Source organism: Gracilinanus agilis, chromosome 6, assembly GCF_016433145.1.
Source record: "Gracilinanus agilis isolate LMUSP501 chromosome 6, AgileGrace, whole genome shotgun sequence".
Lineage (NCBI taxonomy): Eukaryota > Metazoa > Chordata > Mammalia > Didelphimorphia > Didelphidae > Gracilinanus > Gracilinanus agilis.
This window is the reverse complement of record NC_058135.1, coordinates 7941818-7956111: the sequence shown is the minus strand read 5'-3', so window position 1 is coordinate 7956111 and position 14294 is coordinate 7941818. Positions and strand designations below refer to the sequence as shown.

At 38.3% G+C, this 14294-nt stretch overlaps 1 protein-coding gene across 1 annotated transcript in view; it reads left to right on the top strand.

Moving 5' to 3' along the window:
- Positions 1-14294, top strand: part of KIAA1109 (KIAA1109 ortholog) — a 209985-nt gene that overhangs the window by 33415 nt on the left and 162276 nt on the right. The window contains exons 16-21 of the mRNA XM_044681108.1: positions 740-948; positions 4101-4328; positions 5551-5688; positions 9848-10027; positions 12368-12496; positions 14109-14228. Of these exons, the coding sequence (XP_044537043.1) occupies positions 740-948; positions 4101-4328; positions 5551-5688; positions 9848-10027; positions 12368-12496; positions 14109-14228 (1004 nt within the window). The remainder of the gene's footprint in view (positions 1-739; positions 949-4100; positions 4329-5550; positions 5689-9847; positions 10028-12367; positions 12497-14108; positions 14229-14294) is intronic.

Below are 14294 nucleotides of genomic sequence, written 5' to 3'. Positions count from 1 at the left end.
TAGACAGTGGAGCTTAAGTGACTTGTCTAGGGTCACATAGCTAGGAAGTGTCTGAGACCAGATTTGAACCCAGGACTTCTGATCTCTGGGCCTGGCTTTCTATCCATTGAGCCACCTAGCTGCCCCAACATGTATTTATTTAGCATATAATATGCAAGGTATTCCTACTTACATTTGCCACCCTGAACCTTATCCCATCAGATTTTTGTGGGGACCTTTATATGTAAAATCCCTGCCTTAGTGCACTTCTTTGAGGACATCATGATAACTTATTGCAGTAAAGTGTATTCTAAAACTTATTTACAAAATTGTACCTTGAAATGACTGATTTAGATTAAATTTAACTTTAAAATTTTCTTTTGTTTGTTGTGAGCAAGTCAGAAATCTCTGACTTTGATTTGTGTGCTAATATTCCTAATGTCACGTTGTATTTGACTAGCCCTTAGTGATAAATTTGGTATGGTAAGGGACTCCCCCTAACACTTATTGTCTATGATTTACGCACAGGGATTTTTTTTTTAAGCGATACTAACATCTTTGAGTACTTTCTGAGTAATCAATTAAAATATTATATCAAGTTTCCTTAATCACTTATCATTTTCATCGCTTCTGGAATTTCAGCTGATTTAGTTGCTACATTAGTTGCAAAATGTCTCCTTTTTAGTATTTTCAGTGAATGTTTTGGTGAAGTCAGCAGGGATTTTTGTTTGTCTGGATTAATTGTTTGTTTCTTCTAAAGTGTCAGAAATGGAAGAAACAATGTTATCAGTACTGAGGCCAACCCAGAAAACATCAGACAGAGTTGTCTCTTCTCCCACAACCTCTTCACGCCCACCTATTGATCCATCAGAACTTCCACCTGATAAACTCCATGTAGAGATGGAACTCTCTCCAGATTCTCAAATCACCCTGTATGGACCACTATTGAATGCCTTCCTCTCTATAAAGGTATGAGCAAAAGAAAATAGACTTTCAAATAGTAAGGGAAGCATTTAAAATGTCATTAAATTTGAACTCACAAAAGTAGGTAGCTGCCTCCCATTTCCTGACACTTAAAAACAACCTTACAAAAAATTTTTTATTAGGTTTTTTTTTTGGTCAAGATCATCATTAATTAATTAATTAATTAATTAAGAGTGTTTTTTAGTGCTTACAAGATTCCTATTCTTTCCTTCTCCTACTCTCACCCCTCTCCCATAGCCAACGTGTAATTCCACTGGGTTTTACATGTGTCATTGATCAAGACCTATTTCCATATTGTACTAGGGTGCTCATTTAAAGTCAATATCCCCTAAAAATGATTTAGCTTAGTGTGTGTTTGGTTTTTCTCATTTATAGATTGTTTTGGTAAGACTTGTAAGTAGATTTAATTAAAATATTTTATTGCAAAGATGTTTTCTATCTTTTGGTGTGTGAGGGGGTAAAGGGAAAGTAGATAGGAGAAAGGATAGAGGAAGGATGGAAGGGAAAGGAAGGTAGGGGTCCCCAGCCCTGGCAGGGGGAAATTGACCAGAGCCCTTGGGGCTCAAATAAAAGATTAGGTAGCAATTTAGGGTTTAGAATAATTAGGTTTTATTTAAATTAGAAAAGAGAAGGCCTAGGGAAAACTAGGAGGTAGATAAAAGGGGAAAAAGTCTCTGCAGGGTTCAGGGCAGAGAGCATCAGCCAGCCTCCCAACTCAAGCAAGCTCAAAAAACCCCCTAAACCTCTCTCTTATAGTTTCTTCAACACCTCCCACAAAGGAAGTGGGAAGTGTCAGGGGAAATGGTAGCAGGTAGTCCTGAGAGACTTATTTTTAAATGACACAGGTGTATGGCTATCCAAACTCCAAGCAAGCTGATCCTTCTTAATCTGACTGTTGGGAGGATAGTTTAATAGGTACCAACTGAACCTGTTACTAAACCATAAATTGCTTTGTTCAGAAAAGTCATTTTAGCACCAGCTTTTTTTATTACAAAATTGCTGATTGCACTTACATAAAAGCCAGCCTTTTAATTTTACATTTTTATTGTTTAAACTGGTCAGGGAAAAAGAATTTTTCTTCTCAGGGACTGATATAAGTTATTGCTAGGTTCATGTTTTACCTTTTTCTAAGGATCTCTCTTCCCTTACGGGTTGTAGCAGTTGTGAATTCCCTGGGTCCTTTGGATGAGTGTATGATCACGTCTGGAGCAGTGACTGTGGAGTGATAGAGACGTGAAAACACATAAATATTAACCCATAACAGACAGTCGTCAAAAGTGGTGGAATAATGCAAGTATCTTTAGGATTGAGTCAGGGACTGGACTTGTAATTTCATCAAAACAGGAAATTGTCTCTACTGATGCAGACTGGCTCCTTCTCAGCCAGTTATGGTGTTGGAGCACAGCTTAGATCACTGAAAAGGTAGCCAACATTGCCCCATGTATGTCAAAGACAGGCTGTACACATAGGACTCCCCCACCACTTCTGAGACCAGCTGTCTGTCTATTACACACCACACCTCTCCAGCATCTTCAGGATCTCAGCATGTCAGAGGACTCAGGTGAACCAAAGCTGTATAGTTTATAGATTGTCTGCAGTGAAAACATATACTTGTTACCAAGTAGTGAATGAAAACATTTTCAGTCTGTGTAAGGGAACAATTCTTAGGATTTGTTTGGAAATTTATTTTGAAGCCAGATTAGCATGCCTATTAGAACTAGTATAATTAACAAGATAATTTTTATCTTCCTGTTGTACTTGTTAGCTGTTGCTTTTGCTGTATGTGAAGTTTAATCCCTTTAAGCTTTGTTTATAATATTCTATATTCTCCCAATTTGCCATGAGAGAAATTATTCTAGGATGTGGAAGTCTGGCTCCTCTGGCGCTCAGTTTTGCTTGAAGGTGTGTAGAAAAGACTCTTGATACTTCCTTTTCCTTGGGAAGTGGCTTAGAAGGGGATTTCTACTGTAATTCCAGATTTTACTGGTAAACATGTTTACTTAAGTACTTCAGATTTGAAAAGTACATTTTGTTGACAAATTTAAGGAAAAAGCAGTAAGTCAATTACTTATAACACTTCTTGCTTTTAAGAAGTTATTTTTAAAGATATTTAATTGACACATTATATAAAAAACTAAAAAATGCCCTTTGTTGTGTTGGCCATTCATAGTTCTCAGAGGAGTTTGGCACAAGCTATTTTTGTGTTTGATAATTAAGTAGGAATTGACTCAGTAACAAAGTGAATGTTATTATGGACTTGTAATACTCCATAGACATGGGATATCTCAAGTATTTTAGAATATTTAATTTTGAAATAGAATCCACAGAGCATCTCTAAGGAAAACTCAGGAAGATATGAAATATAGAGTTCTTTTCATCAGATAATTCATCAGTATTTCTTCCCTGCTGGTGTATGAGCTTCTATAAGATATATCAAAATTAGAAATCAGAGAGATCGGCCAATAATTTTTTGAAAAAATAAGAATTTCTTAGGGTAGGGAAAAATATCAGTAAAACTGGTTAAAAGAAAAACAAAAAACAAATTACTGGGGCAGCTGGGTAGCTCAGTGGATTGAGAGCCAGCCCTACCTAGAGACAAGAGGTCCTGGGTTCAAATATGATCTCAGACACTTTCTGGCTGTGTGACCCTGGGCAAGTCACTTGACCCCCATTGCCTAGCCCTTACTGCTCTTCTGCCTTAGAACCAATAAACAGTATTAATTCTAAGATGGAAGGAAGGGTTTTTAAAACAAAAAAAAAACCAAATTACTGATAATATTATTCCAAAAGGATGATTAAGGGTATCACTTGAGTGTCTGGATCTCTATGCTGACTACTTTCTTATCTGCAGAAAACCAAGAGAATGAGCTTACATAAGCATTAAAGGCATCTGCTGCAAAGAGAAGGAAATAGGCAGGTTTTTCTTAAATAGTTTTCTGTAGCATACCATTTCTCCATAGTCACTCTGCTAAAGGGAGCAAAGAACTGTACAAGATCTTTTTGTCTCTGTTGTTGATTGGTTACAAATGAAAAATGGACTCAGAACAAAAACTAGCTGTATTGTGATGATGTCTGTTCCTTCATTGGAAATGTTGCAAAAAACAATTTATATTTCTCTTCTTCTACCTTTTCCCCAGGAGAATTACTTTGGAGAAGATGACATGTATATGGACTTTGAAGAAATTATTTCGAGCCCTGTCTTATCACTCTCAACCTCCTCCAGCTCTGGCTGGACTGCTGTTGGGATGGAACATGACAAAAAGGAAAACGAGAGCTCGGCCAAGCCAGTCCATCCTCTCACCTTGCGTCCTTGGGACATTACTGTGCTTGTGAACTTGTACAAGGTTCATGGGCGCCTTCCTGTTGTAAGTCACACACAAGATTGTAGTAATGACAATGAGTAATCGAAATTACATGACATAGAGGTTTCTATTATAAGAATGTTTATGATATCATATGTACAATTATTATATAGTAAATATATTATATATCACTAATAATTTATAATATATATTATAATTATTATATTCTAAAAATATTTATAAGAAAATTTTCTGTTTATAAGAAAATATAAAACAGTTTGTCAATGAAAAAAGAAACTTCATATATCTGTTTTAAAAAAAATTTCTTGTGCTTTTTGTAAATTGAGTGAATGATTTTTCTCTGGGTATTAGATGTATGTTTCCTTTAGCATCCATTCATAGGGATTGTATGGACTGGAAGGGGTCACAAAATGAAGCTAGAGAAGACATGATCCCCCACCCTCTAGGAATTTCAGTCTAATGGGGATTGTAGTACAAATAAAAAACTACTGTATATAATGTGATTTTGGATAAGCATCATAAAAAATTAGAAATAAAATGCTCTGTAGGCGTCATTTCTAAAATGTGAGTTTTTTGAATTTGGTAGGAATTTTTACGCATATCCCTGGGAGGCTGTGGATCATTCTACCTTAGTCTATTTCAGATTCTAATATGTTCCTGGCCATTCTTCATCTATGAGATGAAATGATTGGAGTAGATGATCTCTGGCTCCAAATCCTGTAATGCTGGGTGTAATTTTAAACCCCGTATCCTGGTGATGTTCCGAATGTTTTACTTGTTCCCTGGAGGTCCCATAGGGCCTCTAGAGGCTGATTCAGGAATAGAATTTTCTCAGAATTTCTGTCCATGACAGTCCAGCTTGATGCTAGAGGTGACCTTAGGATTTTCCCGATGGATTAGGAATCAGAATGAACTCCTTCAGGTATTGGTTCAAGGGTCCAGGTAGGAAGACCTCAAGCACCCTGAGGCCAGATTGCTCCACAGTGACTCAGTGCCTGGGAACTGGCTGAGGCTATGTATGGAAATCTCATTCTGTGAGGTAAACAGTGCTCAGTAAATTTAATTCCCTCTTGGCTTGCAAAGAAGTTGTGGCTGACCTTAGGGAAATACAAATAAACTAGATTTGTGTAGTGTTTACATAATAGTACAATTTCTTCTTTTGGGGGTTACAGAAATAGTAATACTATGTTTTTCAGGCACAAGAGTGTTTGCATTCCTGCTCATTGGTCTGTGTTCTGATTATGGCACTTTGTTTATCTTTTAGCATGGAAGCACTGATAGTCCTGAATGCCCAACAGCTTTCTTGGAAAGACTATGTTTTGAAATGAAAAAAGGATTTAGAGAAACCATGTTGCAGCTTGTTCTGTCCCCACTAAATGTATTTGTGAATGACAACTACCAGGTAATATGAGATGAGGGCAGGGAGGTGCCAGCCAAAATGATCTCTTTTCTCACAAGCAAATAGTCTTAGAATTCTTCAGTATGATCCACCCAATGTATGTATGGCTGTACTCATAATCTTTCAATTAAATGCCTGTTAAATAACCTATTGAATGTTAACTATGAAGAAAGGATGCATCTCTCCAAGATAGGGTGAACCTGTAAATGATGATCTTTTTTCAGTAATTGATGCATTTGTAATGAATTAAAATTTATGAAGTGTTTGCCTTGCAACAGCTCTTTGAGGCAAATAGCATTATATCAATTTATAAATGAGAATACTGAGATACAGTGGGAAAGAGACTTGGCTGTGGTCACATAGCTGCATGTCTGAAAAGGGCCTAGAACCCACAGATCCCAGTTGGGTCTCCAGTTCTCCTTCCTCTAGACTATATTATTTCTTTTATTGGGGGTCATTTCCATTGTTACTCCTGATTCCATTAAAATGATGTCTTTTTTCCCCCCTTCATTTTAAAGAGTTAGATGACTAATATTTTTGTGTCATTGAAAGCCATGTGAGTTAACAGTATAAAATAACATTTTACAAATTCTAATCCTAGGTCAAAGGCAGAATATAAACATTAACTACTCTTGAATGTGACTGGAAATGACCATCTCATTATAGAGAGCTGCCGATTCCATAGTTAGAAGATATTTATGTAGTTTCCTTGGAAGTTTTATTTGCTACCTTTTGAGCTAATATTTGAAATAAAAACCAGCTTCATTAGGTAGCCAGTTGTACCTATTCATTCATTTCTCGTTTAGATTCTGCTTGAAGAAATGGCCTTACCCTAGGCCGCCTTTTTTTTTGTTCCAAGCACTATATTGGGACATTCAGCAACCAACATCAGTTGGTCTATTTTCTGGAAATCAAATTCATTTCAATATAAAACTAAGAAAACATCAGAAAAATTTGAATTCCACTTCTACATATACTTAGGCTTGGGATCATTTCTTCTTGGACATTTATTTCTACTCTTTAAAAAAATGAGAGTTAACTATATATTAGAAAAATTAATTCTAAAATTTTTAAATAATTTTTGTTAAGTGACCCAAAAATCATAACTAATTAAAGGAACTATTGTAGTTGATTTACATGGAAAGATGGTGGAGCAATCTTCTGTTTCCCTTCTTTTGGAATTGAGAATAAAACAGCCATAAGAGAAGTTTTGAAAAAGGTAAATTCATCCTGCAGAATTGGAGTAGATGAAGATCTTTTGAATCCTGAAACACACATCAAATCCATTGTAACTACTAGGGGAAACTTTTCCTTCCTCTGCCATCACTGGATTTCTGCTTTCTGTTCTGCTGCCTCCACTCCCTACTCAACCCTGTGTGGTCTGGTTCCTGACCTCATCACTTGATTGGAACTACTCTATAGTATAAATCCTCTGGGTGTCTCCAAAAACTCTGTTCTGCGCCCTTTGCTCTCTTTGTTCTTTCTCCTATAGTAATCCCATTTGCTCCAATGCATTTAATCACCTCCCCACAGCAATCTCTCCGCATATCTTTATTCCAGAGACCCCTCTGATTCAACATATTCAAAGTTGGACTCATTATGTTTCCACCCAAATTCACCCTCCTTCCAGAGTTCTTTTTTCACCAAAGGTACTGTTATTCTTCAAGTTGAATGACCCTCCATCTTCTAGCTCCAGTGCTTTTGTACTGGCCACAACTGGGCCCAGAACATGCTCTTCCTCATTTCCACTTCAGAGAACCCTTTGTTCCTTCAGTCATCACCACTTTGGTGTAGTCTTTGCTGAGCCCCTCAACTGCCAACACTCTCTCCCAAACTACCTTGTAGTTAACTCTATGTACTTATTTGTGTTTCTTCACTCCATACTTTATATCCTTATTTTTTTGTTTATCTAAATGTAAGCTTCTGGTAAGTAAATTTATTGTGTTTATGTCTAGCACTAATCTGGTACTTGGCACATAGATCTACCTTAGTAAGTGGATGCTTGGAAAACACTTTGATAGGTCTAGAGCTGTGGTGGCGAACCTATGGCATGGCACACAGAGCACTCTCTGGGCACACACTCTGTTGCCTGCCAGAGTCATTTACTAGAAAGACAGAGGGACTCAGGTGGAGGTGCTCCCCTCCCCTTCTCCATGTGTCTGACAACATTTTTTCACATCCCTCGCCCCTCTGCCCAGCAGCCCAATGGGAGAGCTTCCTCCCTCCCTTGTGAGGGTAAGGGGGGAGGGAGCATTTGGTGGCAGGGGGCAGGGGACAACAGCATGCAGTCTCTGGAGGGCAGGGGTGGGGCATGGCACATGGTCTCTAAAAGGTTCACCATCACTGGTCTAGAGGAAAGCAAATCTCAGCCCTGTGTATGGGTGCTTCCTTCCTGGCTTATTCATTTAAGTATAGCTAGTGAATGGAGCTTCAGTACAGAGGCTGTAGGACTGTTTATTTAGATCTGAAGAGACTATAGAGGCCACATTAGTCTAGCAAAATATTATTATACTATACTATAAGAATAGGATCAGCATGAAGAATTCATATGAGCAGGAGAAGCATTACTTGAAGTAATGGAGTTTAAAGTAAGCAGAAACAGGAAAGTAATACATGCCACTGCAACCAAGTTAGATGGAAAGGCCAGAAAAAGTTAAACTGAATGTTGTGAACAGAATCAAAGAAGTGAGGAGCAAGGAGTAAGCAAGATGTCCAGGAGCATTCCCCACCACCTCCAGAAGGCAACCCAGAGAACTTTTGGACACCTAGAATTGTTAAGACTTTCCTGACATTAGTCAATGTTTATTAAACTTAGTGTCAGGAATACAGACTTTACCCTCCAACCCATAGGAGGAAGCCAAAAAACAAGGGTGAAGGAGTTAAGTTGGCCTCTTTTAGCTTCCACCCATTGCCTCTTTGTAGCTAGAGAAAACATATAATCTTTCTTCCTCATCTTAACCTTTAGATACTGTAACACAACTTTCATGTTAATCCTGGCATCTTCTTTTCTCTACACTACTTATTCCTCTTTCAGGCAATGTTCATATGGCTTTAAGGTGTTTTCAGTCATTTTTGACCTCCCTTACATACACTCAAGTACAAGGGTCTTCTGCCTCATAAAGTGTTCATTCATTTTCCTTTGTTTCATAATATTTACTCAGAAATGTTTAAACTCATTCAGATGGCTTAGAGACCATCTTCCCTTCTGTTATTAAAATCTTATCTGTTCGGCCTTACTGCTTGTACCCAAGGTTCTCAACTCAACTTTCTTCCTCCTCCAATTTTTGATAATTTCAACATCTTTCTTTATCTTTCCCTAATGTTTACTTCCTGACTCCTTTCCTTTTTTGGCAGATCCCCTGATGGCTCAAATAACTCTTAGCCTCTTCCCACACTAGAGAATTCACTTTTTATTGCCTTCGGTCTCTCTATCCCAAATGACTTCTAGGGATATTGAACTCAGCCAGATGCAAATCCTCTTCCCTTCAGGCTTGATGAACTCTACTCCAAGTTCCTTCCATTCTTGTTTGTGTGTGTATGGGAGAAGTCAAACATTCTTACTTATTGTCACAGAACAGTGGGATGAGGGTAAAGGAAAGGGACTGCTGGCAGAACTACAGTAACAACAAGAGTCTTTCTGAGTAAGTCTCAGAGCACAAGTTCAGGGGTCCATTTTTGTAGCAATATGTAGGGATGGAGAAGGAGCTGCCAAACAAGTGGGATAGGCTGCTCTGCTATTAATTGAACAGGTTGTTACATCTAGAGTTCTCAGGGTTTTAGTCCCTGGGAACAATTGCAATCAGTGAGCTTCTTGGGCATAGTTCTTATTTTGGGGAGGTTTGAGAGTTCATTAGAATCAGAGAAAGTGTTTAGACATCTGTCTTCTTGGACTTATGATCTGTAAGTCTGGATATATGTTTGGAAATGAAGGTGTTGTAAAGACTGACTAAATTTTCAGTGGTGTTTTTATTGTGCCTGTCGGTCTATTGATGGGTACTCAGGGGTTACTGATCATCAAGGGATTTGATTCTCTTTTGATTCTTTCAGGTTCAGGGGCCATTCTAGAAAGTTCGGTTTTGCTGCATATCTCTTTTGATAAAGTTTTAAAATGTAATGACACACAGTCTTTGTATTCTCATTTTTATCTCACTGTTGTTCTTAGCAACGACCTCCCGTGGATGAAGTGCTCAGAGAAGGCCACATCAGTCTGTCAGGCCTGCAGCTTCGAGCACATGCTATGTTTTCAGCAGAAGGTCTTCCTCTAGGAAGTGATTCCTTAGAATATGCATGGTTAATTGATGTCCAGGCTGGGTGTCTGACAGCTAAAGTTACAGCCCCACAGGTATGCTCAGTACAAAAAGTGGTCTTTTTTTTTTTTTTTAAGCCTTAACTTCTGTGTATTGGTTCCTAGGTGGAAGAGTGGTAAGGGTGGGCAATGGAGGTCAAGTGACTTGCCCAGGGTCACACAGCTGGGAAGTGTCTGAGGCTGGATTTGAACCTAGGACCTCCCATCTCTAGGCCTGACTCTCAATCCATTGAGCTACCTAGCTGCCCCACAAAAAGTGGTCTTAATGTTTCCTAAGCCAGTCTTTTCTCTATACTGAAGCCAGTACTTAAGTTGGCTGGAATAACAGGAAGGAGCCTGCTCTTGTTTGGTTTTTAGAAATGTTGACTGGAGGCAGCTGGGTAGCACAGTGGTTTGAGAACTAGCCCAGAGACTGGAGGTCCTGGGTTCAAATTTGATCTCAGATACTTCCTAGCTATGTGACCCTGGGCAAGTCACTTAACCCCCACTGACTAGCCCTTACTACTCTTCTGCCTTGGAATCAGTACTTGGTAGTAAGTACTGATTCCAAGGCAGAAGATAAGGGTTTTATTTAAAAAAAAAAAAAAAGAAATGTTGAATTCTTTGACTTTGACCTGTCACTGTTTTGTTTTCTTTTGTTTTGTTTTTCTTTTTAAACCCTTACCTTCTGTCTTGGTTCTAAGGCAGAAGAGTGGTAAGGACTAGGCAATGGGGGTTAAGTGACTTGCACAGGGTCACACAGCTAGGAAGTATCTGAGATCAGATTTGAACCCAGGACCTCCCATCTCTGGGCCTGGCTGTCAATCTACTGAGCCATCCAGCTGTCCCCTGTCACTGTTGATTAATGACTGAACTACCCTCTGGGCCCTTTTGGAGAAACTAAAACTGGTTTAGAACTTGAATAGTAGATGGCAAAACAGAGAAAAACTTCCTTTTTGGAAAAACAGCTGGCCTACAAGGAGTGTAAAATATCTTTCTGTCTGATGCTGTAAAAAATCTGAAACTTCCTTTGTTAGAAAATTAATGACATCAGCCTGGCATGTGAATCTGAGGTGATCCAGAATGTATCAGAATACACAATTGTACTCCTGTCAAATTGTAAAGAAATGTAAGCATTGCAGACACAGAGGGTATACTTTGTACATTTCTTATGCTTTTTCCTCATGGAGCCGTGGACTTGGTCACCCAGGCCAGATGTGTCTGTGAGGTGGGGAGCCAGGGAACAGGGTTAGTGATGCTGCCTTCAGCTCTTTGTTAACGGAGGAGGGAAGGGGAAGCTTTTGTGATTTTAAGTCATCTCTGCAAAGCCGTGATCCATAATGCTTCTTAGAACATTATTTCCCTACATTTCGGCTTCCCTTCAATGAATCTGATGGTTTTTAAAATGGGGACAGCAACTAGACGGGACACTCAGAGAGGGCCATAGAACACCAACCTGTTTGAGGACAGGTTTGTGAACACACAATCTTGCTCTTGTTTATTTTCCCTCCATGAGCATTTTAAAGGCATGAAATTCTTCTGAGGTGGTAATGATGTCTTGGCATTCTGTCCACATAGTGTTAGAGGTGAATGGTGGAGAGGGTAACAGAGGGTCATGGTGACAGCAGGAAGGGTCATTAGCAACTATTTGGCCCAAGGGCAGCCCCCATCTTAGAGATGAAGAAACTGAGGCCCATGGAGGTTAAGTGACACTGGTATTGGGTGGTGAAGCCAAGAATTGCATGCAGGATCCTGGACTGTCAATCCAGCATTCTTTTCAGGCTACAGTAGGACTAGATAATCTGGAAACACCTTTCTAGCTCTGACATTTTGTGATCCTGGTGTGTATGAGTATTGAGCCAATGTTATTCACAAATGCTCATGGATCACTGAGCTAAATAGGGGAATTCCAGTTAGTTTAATTAGGCTTCTATTAAGTCAGAAAACCATTTTTTCTTATTGCCTATTGTCAGGGTTAAGATTACATCTCTGACTTAAGATGGGAAATGATAGCTTGGTCATTTCCAAGGTATGGGCTATTGCATACTTTTGAGTTCAAAGAATTCAGTTACCAAACAAGAAAGCTTTGACTTGAAAAGAAATAATTGCCTTAGAAATTGCTGAAGTAGATTCTAGGTTTAAAATTAAGACTTTTTAAAAAATTTTACATCACTTTGTCATTCATGAACAAAAGGCTAAAGAAGCAATATAAATGGTGTCAAGACCTGAGAATAATTACATTGGCTTATTGATAGGAAGTACATTACTCAATGGCTAGGAAATAATGCCTATTCTTTTTATCTCAAACTATGCTGACTTTTTTAGCAAGCTCTTCAACCCTGTTTCCTTATTTCCAATGTTAACTGTGTTGTCAACGTGTCACTGTTTGCCCTGTAGCTGGCGTGTCTTTTGGAATGGGGACAGACGTTTGTTTTCCATGTGGTGTGCCGAGAATTTGAGCTGGAAAGGCCAAAATCCGTAATACTATGTCAGCATGGAATTGATCGTCGCTTCTGTGAATCTAAGGTATTTCATTAATCATACCAGTAATGCTGTGAGTCCCTAGGCTTATTAAATGAAGGTAACTTTAAATTGGATGCCCATTTCAAATAGGGTAGAATCTTAAAATCTAGTCCTTTTTTTTCATAATCAGAAAACCTTTTTATTAATATTATCTTTAATAATTATTAATATTATCTCTAAATGCTGAGAACTTACATTTTTCTTAACTTTTCCATTCTGTCTTAGAATCTATAACTAACTGTGTATTCCTTTCAAGGTAAAAGGGCAGTATGGGCCAGGCAATGGGAGTTAAGTGGTTTTCCCAGGGTCACAAAGCTAGGAAGTGTTTGAAGCAAGATCAGAACCTAGGACCTCCTGTCCCTAGACCTGGCTGTCAATCCATTGAGCCACCTAACTGCCCCTCAATTAAATATACTTTTAAATTTCTTTACATAAGATACCTACTTTCCTATTAGTGAAATAAAAAAAATAATATAGATATAGATATATAAACATCTTCATCTATCTATAACATATATTTCTATACCCGAATGAATAAGAATTGGAATAGATCATCTGCAAGGTTCTCCCTAACTCTAAAAATTACAATATCTGACATTCATTGTGTTTCCTTTGTTTAGTTACATACATATTCTTTGTTGAACCTTTTTCTTGTATGACCCTTTTTTCTCAAACTTCATTAAAACTCTTCAATTTGAGAGATTATGAGCTATACTTTTTGGGCTTTACTATTGCTAGTTCTTGCCTAGTCACACTAATGTAGTATAGCTCTCAAATAGAAATATACTTTAATACCAAAAAGCCCCTTTCTCTACCCAAAGACCCATCATATTTCTCAAGAGCAGAAAAAAATGAAATGCCTCCCAGATTAAAATGGAATTGTGAAGTGTTTGACAGAATAAGTTAGAATACAATATAGCAGAAATAGAGCTTATTTGTGGTTTTCTAAGCTGGCATGTGGCTGCAGGATTCCATTTCTATTTGTTTGACACTAGTGCTCTATCTAGAGAAGCAGTTACTTAAGAAAGATTTGGAGTGGGGGGAGCAGAGCAGTAGAGAGGACATTCTAGGAAGATCCTTTTCTCAGCTTATCTTTCTGTTCAGTGCTAGCACTCTGAACCATTAGAAAAGCTCAAAAGAGCCAGGTGCTTGCCTCAAGGACAAGAATGTTGTATGAGAGAGAATGTGAAAACTCTTCTGTTTCAGTCATCCAGGAAAGGAGAGGAACCTTGATTGGACAGGATGGGGAGAGATAGCAGAGAGGCAAACACTAAGACTGATCCCTGGCTCTGCTCCTTAGAATTTGACTTTTGAAAAATTCCTTCATTGCTGAGGGGCTCATTTTCTTTACATATAACATTGGAAGGAATCAGACTAGCATTAATTTAGCTTTGTGCCTGACACACCATAGACACTTAAAAATGGACTAAATGGTTTTTAAGGTCCCCTTAGGTTCTTTGTCCTATGATCCTCTATACAATTCCTAAATTGCAATAATAAACCTTAATCATTTTTCAAATAAAATAGTACACATTCAGCCCCTCAAGTTTCTTCTTGAGTAAAGAAATCTTATTATAAATAGAATATTGAATGCTGACAATCTTTGTTACTCTAGCTGAGTTGTGTTCCTGGGCCTTGTTCAACCTCGGATGAGTTGAAGTACACCATGACCCGCTTAGCCGTTGATGGTGCAGACCTGTACATTGTGGAGCATGGCTGTGCTACAAACATACGGGTAAATGTTTCTGACTTTGGCTACAGTTGTCTACTGTAATAATTAAAATGGTTGTTGAAATTGTAA